At 42.0% G+C, this 18,777-nt stretch overlaps 1 protein-coding gene across 4 annotated transcripts in view; it reads left to right on the top strand.

The window, feature by feature from the left end:
• Positions 1-2,356: 2,356 nt before the first annotated feature.
• CCNI (cyclin I) overlaps positions 2,357-18,777 on the top strand; it is a 28,753-nt gene continuing 12,332 nt past the window's right edge. The window contains exons 1-2 of one of the 4 annotated variants that reach the window (XM_045079918.1): positions 2,357-2,907; positions 8,700-8,856. In XM_045079918.1, coding sequence (XP_044935853.1) covers positions 8,743-8,856 — 114 coding nt within the window. In that variant the 5' untranslated portion in view covers positions 2,357-2,907; positions 8,700-8,742. Of the gene's footprint in view, positions 2,908-3,829; positions 4,058-8,699; positions 8,857-18,777 lie in introns of those variants that run through there. The other 3 variants (XM_045079914.1, XM_045079915.1, XM_045079916.1) reach the window with 3 other exon arrangements.

The following is an 18,777-nucleotide window of genomic DNA, read 5'->3' as shown; positions in this document are numbered from 1 at the left end:
CGACAGTGTAATGATGCTGCACTCTCAGAGGTATTATGCAGAAATGCTATACTCTGAAAAGTACTCTACAGAAAAATTTTGGCCATGTAAAAAGAAAACCACATAATAATATGGAAAAAGGCTCCATGAAATGAACAAAATGGTAAAACCCACTTAAAATCCTTCCTGCGCCTCCCTTCCCCTTCTCCATCCGATGGCCCCAAGGACCTCAATTCTCCCCTCCTCCATTCTCAGGACCAGCTGGATACACCACCTTTCAGAGATCTTCTTACAACCTCTCGGCTTCAGAACCTTTGTACTTGTTGTTTTCCCCTGCCTGTATCACTTTTCCCCCCACTTCTTTGCCCAGGGGTTTCAAGTCTCATCTTAAATGTCGCTTCCTCAGAAAATCCTTCTCCGATATTCCTCCCTAGTCTAAGGTTGAGTATTTCCACAGCAGTCTGCAATTTTCCATCTTAATCCTTTTGATACTGGTAATTGTTTATCGGCCGCGTGATCAGATACTGAGAGGTTACTGCATGCAGGGATGAAGAGTGAGAACAAAACACAAGATCCTAGACCTTGTATTCCAGCGAGTGAACTCAGCACACGTATACAGATCAATGTACTGAGTAATGTTTTTTTTTTAACTCATTTTCTTCCAGTGTAGTGAACATGCAGTGTTATACTCGTTTCTGGTGTACACCACACACCAACATAGCGATTCAACAGTTCCATACGTTAGTTCGCGTTCATCAGTTAAATGTACTATTAATTCCCTTCATCTATTTCACCCATCCCCCACCTGTCTCCTTTCTGGTAGCCATCTGTTCTCTATAGTTGAGTCTGGTTTTGTTTTGTTTTTGTTTGTTTGTTTCTCTCTTTTTTCCTTCATTACCTATTTTGTGCCTTAAATTCCCCAGTAAGTGAAATCATACATTTGTCTTTCTCTGATTGGCTTATCACTTAGCATTATCCTCCCTAGAGCCAGTCTTGTTGCAAATGACAAGATTCTGCCCTTTTACGGCTGAATAATATTCCACATCTTGATCCATTCATCTATAGATGGATACCCGGGCTGCTTCCACAGTTTGGCTATTGTACATAAGGCTGCAATAAACTTATGGGTGCATATACCCCTTCAAATTAGTGTTTCCCTGTTCTTTGGTAAATATGTACCGGGTAACTTTAGATTGTGATTATTAGCTTAGTATTTATTCTGTTTGCATTGCACACTCCATGAAGGCAGGAGCTATTTCTGTCTTGGTTCCTTCCAGCTCGCTAGTGCCTACCACTGAGTCTGGTCGGATGAATAAGCCCAATACAATTTTTTTCAATGACTGACAAAACAGGCATCTAAAAAACAGAAATGGAAAACACAAAGGAGATTACTCCTGTAAATGGTTGAGTTTGAGATTTCCCCCCCCTTTCCTCTTTCAAAACTCTAATTTCACATCTTCTTTCTCTAATTAAAACAATTAAAAGACGAGCCAGAAATTACCACAGGTGAGTAAAAGAGCCTCAAATAAAACACATTTATATGTCACCACACACTCGTTAAACACCTGGTAATAAAACCTGCTCCAATAGGTGTGTTGGTTCAGTGGACACAATTCCCTTGGCGCATTACCAAGCATGCTCCCTGCCATCGATAGTATAATTTACCGTTTTAAAAGGCCTTTAACACCCAAGACGATGCTTAAGGATAGGATCTTCCAAACTGCCAGATTTCTAAAGTGCTCGACCGCCTACCTCCATCCGGTATGTGCCACCAGAAAAAAGCCGCAATTCGACTTATATGCAATAGACAATTTTTTGCGAGGTCAACAAAGAATGCAAAATCTTTAACACAACAGAAAACCAGCGCCTTCCCAATAAACCCTTCCTACAAGCCCTAGACACTCCTCAGGCTGGATCACATCTGGCAGCTTCGCGGTGGCACAGGGAGCCTCGGGGCGAGCCCCGCCCCCAAGGGGAGCGCTCCGCGGCTGCTTTCTGCCCCGGGGCGCATGCGCAGCGCACTCTCCGGCCACCGCACGCCTCGGCCAGCGAGCGGACGGCGCTTACGTCACCGAGAGCGGCCGCTGTGCCCTTCCGCTTCTTCCAGGGAAACGAGACCGCGCACCTTTGAGTTATGTTGGCCTGTAGGAACTGTCTTCCCTTCTCGACCCCAGTACTAAAGACTTCGCCCGCCCGTCTCCAACAGCCCAGCCTCTTGCCGCACTCCCCTGTACGCTCTTTGGACGGTGAAGGCCACGGAAAAGAAAAAAGGGGGAGGGGGGAGATCAGCTCAGCGCTGTTTACAGCGAGTGAGCGGGTCTAGGAATCGGTCCGCGAGGGCGGAGCCGACGGAGCCGGCACTTCTTCCTCCCCTCCCCTCCCTCCCCAGCCTTCCCCGCGAGCGGACGCGGCAGCGCCTCTGTCTCGCTTTTTCTTATTTTCCCCCCTTTCCCCTTCCTTTTTTTTTTTCCTTTTTTCCCCCCTTCCCCCCTTTTCACCATTTCCCCTCGGAGACGCTTCCCCCGGGCAGGGGCAGAGCCGGTCTCCCCCCCCGCCTCTCCCCGGCCCCCGCCGCCCTATGGCGAGAGGGAACCCCCTCCCCACCCGGGCACTAGCGGCGGCCGTTGGAGGAGTGGGACCGGCGCTGGCCGCGGCGGCCGCGGGCCCGGGGGAGTCATGGAACTGATTCGCTGAGCCCCCGGCCGCAGCCGTGCGTCCCGCTCGCTCGCCCGCGCCCCCGCCCGGCCCGGCCCGGCCCGGCGCCCCCTCTTCTCCCTCCGCAGTCGGTGCCGTCCGGTCCCGCGCGCCCCGCCGCCGCGCGCTGAGGAAGATGGGGTGGTAACGTGGCCCCGGATGACCCCGCATCGCCACTGTGAGGCCTACAGCTCCGCCGGGGAGGAGGAGGAGGAGGAGGAAGAGGAGGAGAAGGTGAGGGCGGGGGGACTCGCGGCGCCTCGGCGCCCCGCGCTCGCGCCCCCCGCCGCCCCCGCCCCCCGCGCTGCCCGACGGGAAGCTCCGGGCGCCGCGCTCCGTGGCCGGGGCGGACCCCGCCGCCCCCCCGAAGGCCGCCTTCGGGACCACCGCCGGCCGCCCCTCCGCGCCGGAACGGTTCGGCCCCTGCCCGGGTCGTCCGGTTCCGGTGGCCGCGAGTAACTTCGGGGCGGCGACGGCTCGGGGCCCGCGGGCCGTGCGGCGCACAAAGAAGGGGCCACACCCCCACCGTCGGAGTCCGGGGCGGCCGCGGGAGCGGGGGCGACCTTTACGCGGCACCGCGGAGTGGCCGCCGGGCGGGCCGGGCAGCGCGGGCGCGCGGGAGGTCGGGGAGGGGCCGTTACCCCAGGCCGGGGGCCGAGCGGAGGTGAGCGCCGAGTGGCCCCTGAAGGGCGCTTCCCCGAGGGTGAACAGGAGGGGGGGAGGTAAAGGCACCGAGATCCTGAAGGGGGCGGGACGGTCCTCTCCGGAGCGAGAGGGTCTCCGTAGGGAGCTCGGGCGCGTGGAGGATCGGGCAGCCGCGTCGGGAAGGTCTGTGCGGGGCGGTGGACAGCAGCCAGGCCTTGAGCGTCCGGCCGAAGAGTTGAGTTCTCCGTCCGTCCGCGTCCGGGCAGCGGAGCGGGCTGTTGGCGGCCCTTGTGGACGCCGCTTGTCTGGCGGGCGACGCCGGAGGTGGCTCGCAGCTCCCGAGCCTCGCGAGGACGCGGTGGGAGGCAGGTGGTCCGGAGCCTCATTTCGCGGGGGAGGGAGAGTGAGGCCAGACGATGACCCCCCCCCCACCTGGGGGCGCCGGCTGGGGGCCGGTGGCGGGCGTGCGGACCGGGCCGTCCGGCTGTCCCTGTCGTCTGCGTCCCAGCAGTGCAGTTGTTGGGAACTTGGAGGTGGCATCCCCGGCCTCCCGCTCCCGCGCACGGTTCGGGGTGGATGACATGGGAGTGGACGAGGAGCTTCGGAAGAGGGACTCGGGGTGAGAGTTGCAGACCTGCGAGCAGAGAGGAGCGATTCTGGCCGCGTTCCGCAGCCCCGACGGAGAGCAGAGTCGTCGCGGCGAGCCGGGAGGGCCGGCGGAGCTGGTGTCCAGTTCCAGGTGACCGCGCTTCGTGCCCGTTTGGCTCGTGGTCGGGCGGAGCGGGGCTCGGGTTTTTGGTGGAGGTCGGAAGCTGCGAGTGTGCGTTCTGTCGTGATGCACAGTCGCTGTCGTGTGGAGTGGACACTATGACAGTGGAGGGTCCCTTTCTCTGCGTGCGTCTTCCTCTTCAGAACCGGCTTCACGGTAATACCAGCTTCAGGAGGTTGCGTCAGGATTAAGGGAGACGGTGGCAGGGCACCTCGAACCGGAGCTGGCTCGGTGGGGCGCACGCATTGCTTCGACTTCGTGGGCTGGCGTGTGCGCTGTTGGTTAGACATTTACTTTAATTTGTCCATGTTCCCTTTATGTCAGTTGGTCAAATAATGACCTTTCTGGCATTTTATCTTTCCAGTAGAGGATTGAGTTTTAGCATCACATATTGAACTTTCATTTTTCTGTAGTCTGATTTGATCTGAAATATTTTCTCCATCCTTTTTTCTTTCACTCGGATTATTTATATCTTATTTTTAAAAGATAAAGGAAATTTGAACTCTTTATCCTTTGTTACATTCCCCTAGTGTGAGTTATTTATATGGTATATTACATTAATTGATTTCTTGAATGTTAAACCAACTTTGCATTCCTGGTGCAAATCCCACTCAGTTATGGTATGTAATCCTTTTTTTAATGTTGCTAGATTCAGTTTGTTAGTATTTTCTTGAGGAATTCTACATCTTTATTTAGAAGAGATGTTCTCCATAGTTTTCTAATGCTGTTTTCTTTGTTTGCTTAACTGGCCTCATAAAATGAGTTGAGAAGTGCTCTTCCTCTACTTTTTGGAAGAGTTTGTGAAGAATTTTAATTTTTCTATAGATGCAGTATTCATTAGTGAGATCCCTTGGGCATAGGCTTTTCTCTCACAGTTGTTTACTAATTCAATTTCTTATTACGTGGCTCTTCAGCTTTTCTGCTTCCTTTTTTTTTTAAAGATAGATTTATTTATTTATTTATTTATTTGACTGAAAGAGATCATAAATAGGCAGAGAGGCAGGCAGAGAGAGAGAGAGAGAGAAGCAGGCTCCCTGCTGAGCAGAGAGCCCGATGCGGGACTCGATCCCAGGACCCTGAGATCATGACCCGAGCCAAAGGCAGCAGCTCAACCCACTGAGCCACCCAGGCGCCCCTTCTGCTTCTTTTTAAAGTCAGTTTTGATAATTTGTGGTTCTAGGTGTTTGTCCATTTCATGCAAAGTTGTCTAATTTATTTGCAAACCCTTGTTCATAAGATTCCTTTATAATATCTCTTATTTCTACGACATAGGTGATAATGTCTCCTTTTATTCCTCATTTTAGTACTTCATCCTTTCTGTTTTTATTTGGTCAGTGTAGCTAGAGGTTTGCCAATTTTGTTGATCTTTTCAGAGAACCAACTTTTAGTTGCATTGATTTTCTCTATTTCTCTATTCCTTTATTGATTTCCACTCTTACTTTTTCTTCTGGTTTGCTTTAGGTATAGTTTGCTCTACTTGCGTCCCATAAGTGTTGGTGTGTTTCCTTGTTCATTACCTCAAAGTATTTTCTAATTTTCCTTGTGATTTTTTTTCTTTGACCTGGATTCTTTGTTTAAAAAAAATTTTTTTTAAGCATCTAAGTATTTGAAAATCTTACTTAGGGTCTTAACTGTAGAAAATTGGAGAACAGGAATCTCTTGAACCTTCTTATTCTCTACATGATTCTGTCTTGTTTATCTCTGTCTGTTCCCATCCCTCCCCCCCTCCCTCCTAAAAATAATCTTCAGAGGAAGCATTTTGAGGGAAGAGTAATCACAGGGGCAGCCGGCCTTTGGTGTGCTGAGAAGGCTGAGGGATTCTGAGGAGCCACCTGTTGGGTGAAACTAATGAATTGAAGTAATTTGGTATGTTTTGACAAGAGTTAATGAATTACAGACTAAAATTCAGTTAGAAAAAACCTTAGAACCAATAAATAAACCAAGTTTAATCTCCATCCAATATAGGTGTTTTTTCCTAAAGATCTCTTGACTAATGGCCATCTAGTTTACACTCTATTTCTAAGGTTAATATTTCCATCTGTTTTAGATGAAATTATAGTGGGTTTATTTATCTAGTTATGGAAAATCTGAGAAAAGTACCAAGGCAGCAAAATTGGAATCCGAACATCTCAGCCGAATGTAACAGTAGATGGAATATAACAAGATGACCTTTAAAAAAAAAAAAATTATAGTCCTGAACAGGGTTGTCCCCCTTTCCCCCCCAAAAAGGGGCTCCAAAACTATGTACATGGCGGGGCACGTGGAAAGGGAGTTTGCCTCAGTGTACCTCAGAAGGCCTTAAGAGTTCATAGTGTGGTATGGACTCAAAAAAGCAGCTAATGATCTTAGACTGCATTTAGAAGAGCAAAAGTCATGTCATGTGGGGAAATTTTGAGCAGTTCTTCAGCTATGAAAGAAGAATTGGTGGGCATGCTAGCCACCTTCAGACTTTTCAAGAATTGGCTTATGAAAGAGTTTAGGCTTGGATTGGTTTGTTTTGGTTTTGGCCCCAAGGATTGAAACCAGTCTTCGGTGGAGTCCCTGTTTCACGAGGCTTCTGTGAGTGATAAAAAAATAATAATACTGGTACGTAATCTTTTTAGTATCATAATGTTTATCATTTCATAGGGAAAATAGTGGGAAGCTGCTTTCAGACGGAAATCACACCAGATTAGAGAATCAAGAATTCTTGGAAGAAGTTAACCTTTGAAATGGGCCTTTGGGTTTAGGTAGTATTTCTTTTCCTTCTGTGTTATTTACCATTTTTTCTTGGTATGAAAGGTACTTAATGCTCGTTATAGGAAATGTGCAAAAACTCAAGAAGTTCAAAGAAGCAAAATGAAAAAAAAAAAAAATAAAAATCCGTATCCAGTGAACCAGAGGTAATCTGCAGTAGATTCTGTAGCAAGTAGGTGAAGCATGGGAAGTGTGACTAAGAAAGGGATTGGACCTGGAGTTGGGGGTCAAGGGGGCAGTTTGTTTGTTTTTAATTAATTTTAAATTTTATTTAAAAATTAGAACTTTTCTTTGTTAATTCTAGATATTTACTTTTTTGAAAATCTCACAAATATGAAGTGAATACTACAGGTACATAGTTGAAAACTGAAATAGTTATATGAGGTTTATAATGAAGAAGAGCCTTCTTCTGTTGCTGGATTTTCTAGCTTTTCTCACAGGTTAACCTCTGAGTGCTTATCTGTTTCTCTTTCTCTCTCTCTCTTTTTTAAGATTTTATTTATTTATTTGACAGAGAGATCACAAGTAAGGAGGGGGGGGAAGCAGGCTCCCTGCTGAGAAGAGAGCCCAATGCAGGGGAAGGGCTTGATCCTAGCACCCAGAGATCAGGACCAGAGCCGAAGGCTTAACCCACTGAACCACGCAGGCGCCCAGCTTATCTGTTTCTCTTGTATTTAAGATCATAATTTTCAAATAATTTGCTCTACTGTTTTTTGATATTTCAGTTTTAGGTATTATTCATGTTTCGCCTACAGTGACATGTAAAGACGCAGTGCTCATTTTACCTTCTTACCCCTCCCATTTTCCCAATGCAGTTTTAATCTATTTATTGAAGTCCCTACTCAGTATTTTCACTATTACTGCTATGTGAGTGTTGTGATATATTATTATATTTACCTTCTTGCATAATCTTTGTTTCTGAAGCCAATCACCTTTTTAATTCCTTAGCTTTCATCAAATCTGGTTGAATCTTGCCATAGCTTCAGTTTCTAAATCTACTTCTCTGTACATGGTTGTACTTCTCAAATCTCTAGTTTCTTTTCTTTCTTTTTTTCTCTTTATAAACCTAAAGGCATCTCTCCTGGACTTTCAGTTGCCTGCACTGATCTACACTGTTACTCCTTAGGCTTGCTCGTTTTAGAGGGCCAGTCAGCTGATTATTGAGTTTTCTACATCAACACTTTCCAGTAGAACTTCTCTGCAGTGACAGTGCTGAAAAGGAATATTTCTATCTGATACATTATCCACTAACCACATGTAATATTGAGTATTTGAAATGCTGCTGCTAGTGTGACTGAAGAATTATATTTTAACTTTATATTCAGTTAAAATATAAATGGTCATATGTGTAGCTAGTAGACACTGTATATTGGAAGCACAAATAAAGATGGTTTTATACTTATGGGGATGGTTTCATACTAATTATACGGGAATGGGTGGGATTTAATGTAATGGATATAACTTTTTTAATGAAGAAAAAGGTTAATAGCCCTTATCTGATTAGATTTTTAAGAGGGATATTTGGGACAATTATTAAGAATTGCTTGTATAAAAAGCCCACAATTTAAGATTTGTTGACATAATTTGAGACACAATAATATATTTTCATTGGAGTCTATTGGTTCTATCAATTATATGGTCATGTTTTTATTTTCTTTATGACCTAGTTTCAAATTTAAAGTGAATATGTTTAGGTAACTGATTATTACTGTAATATTTTAATATATGATATTTTAAAGAGCTGTAAAACCCTCTCCTGCCTCATAACATTCTTATTTTGTTTTATGAATTGCTTAATAAGAACCAACATATTTATGCAGTGCTACATGTATTTTATAATGAAAGAAAAAGCATTGTTTTATATTTGATTTTATAGGTAGCTACATCAAGCTGGGAGGCAGGCAGATCCAAAGGCTATCATGAAGTTTCCAGGGCCTTTGGAAAACCAGAGATTGTCTTTCCTGTTGGAAAAGGCAATCTCTAGGGAAGCCCAGATGTGGAAAGTGAATGTGCCGAAAATGCCTACAAATCAGGTAAGGATTTTTCTCATCACTCCAGATAGATGACTTCTTTCAGCAGTAAGTGTACTGTCACAAAGTACTGGTATCTTGGTGTCTTGACACAGCATGGAAGAACTCTATATCATTAAAGGATGTGCTCTGTTCTTTATTGGGGAAACCTCCCCTTGTTTTATTTTGAAACCGGACAAAAATGACTTTTTTGTTTTTATTTGCTTGTTTTGTTATCTGAGTTACAGATTTAGGAAGATACGTTCTCTTTGTAGTCCAGTACTAACAGTAGTAAGCTTTCTTTATTTCTAGGTATATAGTTAGCTATGGAGGCTGAAATTATCTTTAGTAAACAAATTGTTGTGTATTTCTTGGATAATTATAAGGAGTTCAAGTAGCTACTAAGGTAATGCTAATGTTGGATATTTGTAGGGAAATAGTCATCTTACCTCTCTGTTACTGTTAGCTAAATGCCTTTTCTTTTAGAAATTTTTATGCTTCTATCATTTAATCCTGTTATTTTTGACAAATAACTATGAAGTTTATGCACTCCTAAAGCTTATTGTATAAGCTCTTTTTATCACTAGTACTTAGCACTGTGCTTGGGATAAAGAATAGTGGCCAAGAAAATTTGGATTTTTGATTTTTAGGTAAATGAATAGCAAATATCTTAGTTCCTCCTTTGGTTTAGGTTAACCTTTGTTTAGGTTATTAAAATCTGTATGCATTTTCTACTAACCTACTTCTGTCATCCTTTCTCACAAGCTGAAGAAATGTTTTTGCATTTACTGTTACTTATTTGTTGTTTAGCCGATTGAAAATTAGTTAACCTGGGTGAGTATCTTTCAAGCTAGGAGCATCTCCATATTCTGTCACATTTACTCTCTTAGTGTAGTCTTTGAAATAGGCAGCAGTCCGTCTTTGCTCAAGATGTGAATAGTAGAAGTGTAATTTGAACTTGATGTAGTTCTCTTCCCATTGTACTTTGTTTTTCAGTTTTTGTGTGTGTGTGTTTGATTTTTTTAGATACTTGGGAATTCAGTCATTCAGTAAATGTTCATTAAGTATCTACTACATGCTGAGTACTTCTAGCATTTGGGCATACATCAGTGAGAAAAATAGAAATTCCTGCCTTTACGTTCTGACTTTCTGGTAAGCCTCAAAGCTTTAATACAGCTGGCTTTAGAACCACTTCTTCCTTCTGCTGACTCCTAGAGTCAGCGTGTAACCAGTGATAATACTCTTCTACAACATAGTCTTTGAACATGATATTCTACCAAGATTATAGTGTATTGCTCTATTATCATTTAATCTGGCCTATATCTGTAGGTGATTTAACAAGTATTACTGAGGTAATACCAGAGAATAGAACAGTGTTAGAACTTTGGAGAGGGAACCATTTAAGGATTTGCCTATAGTAATATCAAGTGGAAGCCAAAGTCAATTCTTATAAAATGTGGGTGGGCTTGTTCAGATGGGGATAGGGGTGAAGAGTGGGGTGAGAGTTAAGAGCTGTAGGAGCTCAGCTGCTTGCTGTAGTAACCCCGAGGGACACTTGTCTATTTAGTTCTAATTTCCTGATTTTGTTCTGCCCCTCTCTTAGGGACTGGCTTTTCGAGTTCTCTTCCCACTATTGCTTCTAACCATGATTACGCTCCTTGATTCCTTGCAGAAAAGAAACACAGTCTTGTCATTAAGCCATAAACATACTTTTCCAGCTTTTCTAATATTTTTTGAGTGCTGGTAAAAATGGAAAAATAAAATATTATAAAGGTTTCTTTTATGCTTTTTTCCTTCAGTTTCCTTTTCTGTCTTTTTTCTACCTAAGCTCTGTCTCTGGATCATTCTCTCAAAGTTCTCCTTTAATTTGCATCCCCTATCCTCAAGTTTAGGACAGAGTGGTCATACAAGAACATTATGTACCCATCACTCCCCTTCTGTGTGCTCCCACAGCACTCTTTACTTCCTTTGTGATAGTATGCAGTATTAGGATTTCCTGATGATTTGATTGTGAGTTCCCTTGGGGTTGAGTTGTGTCATTTTTGTTTATTGGCATAAAATAGACTTCAGTAAACATCTGTAAAATGAGCATTATCATTTCTTTATAACTAGCCCAGGTTAGAGAAGTTCTTTTATATAATAATTGTATTTTCAAGTACACAATAATTTGGTTACATGAATTTGGGAGAAAAAATTGGAAGACTGGTCAAAGTGACATGCACTTTCATATATTCTCTATTTTGCTAGTGTGCTTTTGATATGCAAAGATTAAACTGCTTCAAGCTATTAAAAAGCTTTTCATTAGGATTTTGACACTGTAAGGAGTCTTAAGGCCATATAATTATGTGGTTTCTGAATACAGGATCTTGAGCCGCGAGGCTGCTGAGTGCGTCAGAATCACCCGGGAAGGCTCTTACAGAGGTTCCAGGCCTTATCTAGACCTACTGGGCTTGTGGTAGCAGTAGTGGAAATTGGTGTTTTAAAAAGTTTCATGGTTTTATTAATATGCATTAGGTTTGAGAGACACTGATTTACTCTGACCACATAGTAGTAACGTTCTTCTGACATCTCTGAAAAGCTATTCTCTGCTTTGGATACTTTGTCCGGTCTACTGTGGGAAAACTATAAGTTATTGGAAAGATTTTCCTACATTGCACCTGCAAACTGCTTCTTTCTAGTGGCCACTTAGTAGTTCTAGTTTTGTCCACTGGAGCAATACAGAATACATCTGTTTATTTTAAATGGCAGCCCTTTATCTATGTAAAGATGTGGTAAGTCCACAAAGTCCTCTTTGCCTGATTGAACATCCTGTGTTTTTTTAACCATTATTTGACAAGAGTTTACCACTCCAGATACACTCATTCAGTGTGTTTCTTAAAGTTGTGACATTTCATTTGTAGTCATTAATGAGCAGTGAAGTGAAACTGTTACCTCACTTTATCTTCGCTTGATGATTTCATTCAGCTAGCCCTAAATTTTATTGTTCTGGCAGCAGTGTCATACTGACTTACTGAACTAGTTTAGTTTTGAAGCAAATGTTGCTCTGTGCTAGATATAGATTTTAATTTTTGACCTAAGTGTGGTGTTATTTATTTCTAATTTAAAATTGTTGATTCTGATCCACTTTTCTGGCTTTAAAATTATAATTGTCATCTAATCTGTTGATTTTCTGTCATTCTTGTATAATCTGTGAATTTGGTAAATAAATAAATATTACCCTGCAGGTTGGTTTCTCTTTTTTCTTTCCTTTAAGCAGTTTCTTGAAGTATAATGTACAGAAAAGTACACAGATTGTAACTGTACAGGTGTAAAATACACCACTTCCCTGGCACTTAGAAGACCCCTTCTGTCCTCTTGTAGTGACTACCGTCTGCCTCCCAACCCAAAAAAAAAAAAAAAAAAACAGTCCTAATATCACAGATTAGTTTCCTGGTTTTGAATTTCATACATGTATATGGAATCATTGAGTATGTACTGGCCTCTTGTTCAGTATTTTTTTTTTATGTAAGATTCATCTGTGTTATTTCATGTGGCCATAATTTATTCTCACTGCCATGTACAATTCTTTGAATTTATCTCTTCTGTTGATGGTCATTAGTGTCATCTTCTTGTGCATGTCTCAGTGAACATATGTGTATTTTTTTAATGTATTTTTAGGGATGGAATTGGTAGAACCTAGATATGTGTATATCAGTTTTAGTAGATAACCATCAGTTGTCCCAAAGTTGTTATGTTGTGTTATATCCCATTTTTTGTGAGGTTTTTTTGTTTTGTTTTGACCCCCTCTAGCAGAGTATGAAAATCCCAAGTTACTCTATATCCTTGTCAACCCTTGGTTATTGTCTTTTCATTTTCGTTATTCTGGTAAGTGTATTATAGTATCACATTGAGTTTAATTTGCTTTTTTTTTAATAATTAATGAAGTTCAGCTTTTCATGTGTTTTTGGCCATTAGATTTACTTTTTGATGCAATGTCTATTCAGATCTTTGTCTGGGTTTCTACTGAGTTGTCTTGTTAATTGTTTTGTAAGAGTTCTCTTTCTTTTGCAGACTGTATTACAGATGCCTTCAACTCTCTTTGTGTTGACCTTTGATCAATAGAAGTCCTTTATTTTTAATGACCAAGTTATTGAAATTTTTTTCCTTTCTTAAAGGAATGTTTGTCTGTTCCAATGTAACGAAGATACTCTCTTGGATTTTCTTTCTGCAGAGTTGATTGTTTTACCCTTCACATTTAGATCTACATTCTAGTGGGGGTTTTGGGTGGGGTGGGGTATAGTGTGAAGTGTAGGAGTCCCATCATTTATTCCATAGGGACCTGCCACCATTTATTAAAAAGGTACTTTTTCCTATTTCCCTGCAGTTTTGTTATAAATGAAGTGATTACTATAAACCTGTGAATGTATTTGTCTGTTTCTTGCCTCTTTTCTTGCCATTGGCCCATTTGCTGTTCTTTAAATACCATGTTGCAGTAATTATTACAGCATTATAATAAGTGTTTGGTGGCATAAACTTTGGTTTTTTTTTTTTTTCTCAAGATTATTTTGGCTTTTCTTAACTCTTTGTTTTTCTATATATATTTAAAAATATACTTGTCAATTAAAAAAATTGAAGGGATTATTGAATCTGTTAATTTAGGGGAGAATTGACATGTTTATAATAGGAGTCTTCCAATTCAAAACATAGACTGTTGCTTCATTTTCTTTAAATTGGTCTTAAATGTCTTTTTTTTTTTTAAAATAAATGTTTTATGTATTCATTTGAGAAAGGGAGAGGAAAAAGTAGTCTCTCTGCTGAGTTTGGAGCCCAGTGTGGGGCTTGATCCCACAACCCTAAGATCATAACCTGAGCCAGAATCAAGAGTCAGACACTTAACTGAGCCACCTAGGAGCCTCGATCTTCAGTTTCATTTAATAATATTTGGTACTTTAGGTTTATTCCTAGATATTTGAGTCTTGTTGAGGCTGTTACAAATGGTATTTTAGATTTTTCATTTAAGTATGTTTCTATACACTGGTATATGGAAATAAAATGGATTTTTATATATTGACTATATTAAATTTGCTTCCAGAGTCTTTTGGGGTTTCTGTATATTATATATAGACATGTTAACTGTGAATAATCATGGTTTTATTTCTTCCTATCCAGTTCTTAATACTTTTTATTTTTGTTCTGTAGAATTCGCTCAGGCCTCCAGAACCCCACTGGATGTAACAGCGGCAACAGATGCCCTTATCTCAGTTTCAGTTGGAGGGAAAGTTTTTAGTGTTTCACCATGAAGTATAAAATTTGTTACATATTTCTTATCATTATGAGATTAAGAAGATTATCTGCCTTAATTTGTCAAGAGATTTTTTTTTATAAATAAGTGTTAAATTTTTTTTTACATCATTGGATTTTGTTAACATTTTGCTTAGGGTTTTTGCATTTATGTTCATGGGTGAGATTGGTTTATAATGTGTTTTGTCAAGTTTCATAATAAAGTATGCTGGCTTTTAAAATGAATTAGGAAGTGTTCTGCTTTTTTAAAAAGTACTCTCTGTTTGGGTTGTTATTTCTAAAGTGTAGGAAGATTCCACTGGGAGCCTAGAGATTTATTTGTGGGAAAGCGTTTAATAATTCATTTTCTTTGGTAAATGTGACACTGATCAGGTCTTCATTTAAATCTTATTTCAGTTTCGGTAAATTATTTTCCCCCCCAAGGAATTTATTTCATCTAAATTGTGAATTATTTGTGTAAAGTTATTTATGATACCTTTTTAATATCAGAAGGGTTCATACTGATGTTCCCTTTTCCATTTCCTTAGTTGGTGATACGTGTTTTCTTTCTTGATCAGTCTTTCTAGGAATCTGTTGATAAGCCTTTTAGTTCTGTTGATTTTCCCTCTTGTACATTTTTTTCTTTTTACATTTTTTTCTTATTTGTTCTTATCTGCTTCTGTTTACTTTGTGTAATTTGCTGTTTTTTATTCTGAGGTAGATGCTTAAATGACTTTCCACTTGTTCTTTTATCTTATTTCTTTAAAGATGTTGTTTATCTGAGAGAGAGCACAAGCCGAGGAGCAGGGGGAGAGGCAGAGTCAGCAGGTTCCTCACTGAGCAGGGAGCGCAGTGTGGGGCTCCATCCCAGGACCCTGGGATCATGACTGAGCCGAAGGCAGATGCTTAACCGACTGAGCCACTCAGGTGCCCCTGTTGTGTTTTAATATATACATTAAAAACTAAGTTTTCCTCAAAGCATAATTGTCCAACCATGTCTGATTTGTTGGATCCACATACTGGGTTCTTAATTTCAGTTATGATATTTTTCAGTTCTGGAATTTTCTTTTAGATGTTTTTAATAGCTATCATTTCTCTAGTGAAATTCATTTTTTCATCTCTTTTCCCACTTTTCCTTTATTGTATATTAAGTCCTTTTCTGATAATTCAAAGATTTAGGTCTTTTTGTTGCTCTCTTACTCCCCTTCATCTCTCTCCCCCGTCTCCGCGCCAGGCTCGCCCCTGGTGACCATCAGTTCTCTGTAACTGAGAGTCCTTTTCTTGGTTTGTGTCTCATTTTTCCGCCTTTGTTCATTTGTTTTGTTTCTTAAATTACATGTGTAAGTGAAATCACACAGTGTTGGTCTTTCTCTGATTGACTGACTTTACCTAGCATACTATTTAGCATGCCCAGTAATTTTTAATTGAATGCTGAACATTATGAAAAATTGTGAAGGTTCTAGATGTCATCTTGCTGTGGAAGGGTTCAGTCTGGCCTTTGGTAGGTGACTGAGTAGGAGATTAATCACTTGAACCCGCTGAGGGATCGTGCTGCTTGGCATCTGGGCTGCAGTTGGGTATGGCTGCTTCTGCCCCTGGTGTGCCCCACTCCCAGAGTACAGTCCGGGATCTCACCTGAGCACTTGGGAGGGTGCTAAAGGGTGCCGAGCTCACTCTTGCTTTTCAGAGGCTCTGGGTTAGCTTCTTACATCCCTGTCCTTCCCAGCTTCAGAATGTCATTCAGAAAATTAAGGGGAAAATCAGCTGAGTGTCACATTCAGTTTTCTGACCCTTCCTCTCCCCATTTGGCTCCTAAGGCTCCAAATTTTGTGTCTCCACCCATAAAAGTCTCAGAAGCTCTGTAGGCTTCCTTCCTCTCAGCCTCTTGAGCCTCTGGCCATACTCAAGAGAGTGGGCAAGTGCCCTAAAGGAAAAGCCGCTCTTTCCTCTAGTTGAGCACTTCAGTTCCAGGCTCCCCAGTGTTTGCAAGTGGAGCATTGCTGTGGAAACGTGTCTGAGCTGAGATGCTATAAGGCAAAGAAGCAGTTACCATTAGTTTATAAGGGCAATTTTTTGAGTGTTCCAGACCCCTCGGTTTGGCTTTTCTGATATCTTAGGACACATCTTGCTAACAGATGGGCAGAATAAATCAAGATAAAGCCCTGGTGGGTGCTCACAGACACAGTTCAAAGTTTGGTGGCTGAGGTGCTGAGTGTGGATTGGGGGACGGAGGCGGCGGTACCATTTTGCTGCTCTGGGTGCGTCACTGTCTCTAACTGCTGCGGAATGAATGCCGAAGGCTGTTCTTACTTTTTGCCTTTTCTCATGTAAGTGAAAATCTTTGGAATTTTTCAGGTACTGAGGTAGGTTTTTAGTTAAAGCTAAGTGACGTAACCTGGACTTTTGAAATCGGGGGATAGTTGTACCTCTTTTCCAGACTCTTGGTTCTGCAAAGCCTGGTTGTCCTAGCAGTTTTGATAACTTCAAAACTGGTGGTGGTGGTGGTGGTGGTGGTGGTGGTCAGTGGTTTTTCTAGTTCTCAGCTGTTGTGTAGGTTGCTGCCTACTCTATCACACCCAAAAGCAGAAATGTAATTTTTTTTTTTAAATGTTGAACTTTACAGGTGTGACGAGAGGCTGTGGCAGCACAGGAAGGTACTTAGCCCAACTAGAGTTATTAGGAAAAGTGTGGTGAGGAGTGACCGTTGAAATAGCTCTTGAAGGATAAATAATAAGGTAGGTAACAAGAGAGGGGGGTGTGTACCAACCAGGGGGAGCAGTATGAACAGAAGAGAAGTGATGTAGTAACACAGCACAGGAGGAGCAAGGAAGACCAGAAATGCAAGTGCTGCTCTCACAGTATGAATTTTAAGGTAGAAAGTGGTGGAAGGTAAGTGAGGCTGGAGAAGTGGGTCATAGGGATTTGTACGCCACACCTCGGGGCTTGTACTTGTTCTAGGTAATGGTGAGCCTTGAAGAGTTTAAAGCTGGAGAGTATTTGTATTTTAAATGACCAGAATAGTAGCTTGTGAAATACAAAACCCTGTGTTTTACCAGCTTGAATCAATCCATTCCAAACTCTCTTGAGTATTAGTTAGTTGTTCAGCTTCTGAACTGGCTTAACCCTATTTGAGGAATCCATGTAAAAGGAAACCGATTCCTTGTCCAGGACATACCATCTAGGGGGGCAGGCAGTTCTGCTTTCCTTTCTTTCCCCTAGCCTGCCTTTTGATTTGGATTACTTAGACACAGAACTTCATTTTTGTAAAGCTGCCCTGATGATACTACTGTTGAGTACATGTTTGAATTGATTTGAAAAAGTGATCTTAGTATGATTTCCCTAAGAGTGACTTTTAAACTGTTAACCTTTTGTGGGTTTTTGTTGTTCTTACTAGTTTTTGACTAGTGATGATTTTACTAGTCATGCGGGAATGCTTTCTTGGCCCTATTCCTGTATTTCAGTATAAGGTATAAAGTCCAAAGATTTGTCATGATCTCTTTCATAACTAGTTGTATTATAATTGTTTTAAAATAATTATTTGTATGTAGTATTTTGTAAATTTGTTTTTTTCTGGCATCATTAGAGCATCAGGTATTTTTAGAAGTAGGAAAGAACAAAACTAGTATTTGAGTGCCTTTTGCATTCCATGTGCTTTCTAGAAGTTGGATCATTTAGTTATAACCATGATATGGAAATCTCTGCACAACTGTGTTCCCTGTGTTACATACTCTCACAGCAAGCACATCGCGTCCATCTTCTGTGGCACTTCTTACAATTATATGTTTATTATTTAATGTCAGACACCAAATAGGTACATCATATATAATTTTGTCACTCAGGGATCTTTTTCTCCTCTGTCCCCATTGTAGGCATCTCTGAGCTGAAGGTGCAGTTGATGATCTGGTCGCTCGCGGCTGCTCTGGCCCATTGTTCTTTCACCTCCAGCCTCCCCAGCTTTATCGGACTCTGTGACCGTCTTTTGCCCCCCGTGCAAATGTATTTCCTTACCCTGATTTGTTTTCAGTGTCTCCTCGCTTAACATTACTTTTCTGTTTGTTTTGGCATTTTGGATAAAAGCTCTTCTAGGTGGGAATCTAATTTCTCTTGAATGCTGAGCTCCTCTGGAAATCCCGTGACTGCCTTCACGCCCTTCCCGGGGACCTTTCGGAGCCCCTAGTTCAGAGCTGGATCCAGGGGCAGCAGCTCAGGGCTCTGTGGAAAATGATATATTCCAGAAGCAAGGACCAGCAACAGCTCTTTGACGGTGGCCCTAGTTGTCGGTCTGTGTTTGCTTCCTGCCACCTTTCTCAGGAAGCCGCAGCTTCAGGCTAGAATTGGCCACCAGTTCAAGAGAGAGAATTTAGCCCCTGCTCTAATTGCCCAACTCCGGTTTCCTCTGTTCCTCTGTCCTGTCGGACAGCCGTTTGTGCAGGACATAAATTCCCTTGCTGCTGTCCGCACCCAGAACCTGTCACGCCCACAGCTTCAGTTTAGTGAGCTGCCTGTGTTTTTGTCTCGATCACTGGGATTCTACACTGATTCTCCAAGTATCCGTTTTTGGCATCTTTCTTACCCACCTTGATTTTACTTGAGAGTCAGAAGAGCTTGACAAGGGGCGCCTGGGTGGCTCAGTGGTTTGGGCCTCTGCCTTCGGCTCAGGTCATGATCTCAGGGTCCTGGGATCGA

Source organism: Mustela putorius, unplaced genomic scaffold (assembly GCF_011764305.1).
Source record: "Mustela putorius furo isolate JIRA1106 unplaced genomic scaffold, ASM1176430v1.1 tig00000430_pilon_pilon_pilon, whole genome shotgun sequence".
In the NCBI taxonomy this organism is placed as follows: domain Eukaryota; kingdom Metazoa; phylum Chordata; class Mammalia; order Carnivora; family Mustelidae; genus Mustela; species Mustela putorius.
The sequence above is the reverse complement of the archived record's forward strand: the minus strand, read 5'-3'. Positions and strand labels throughout refer to the sequence as shown.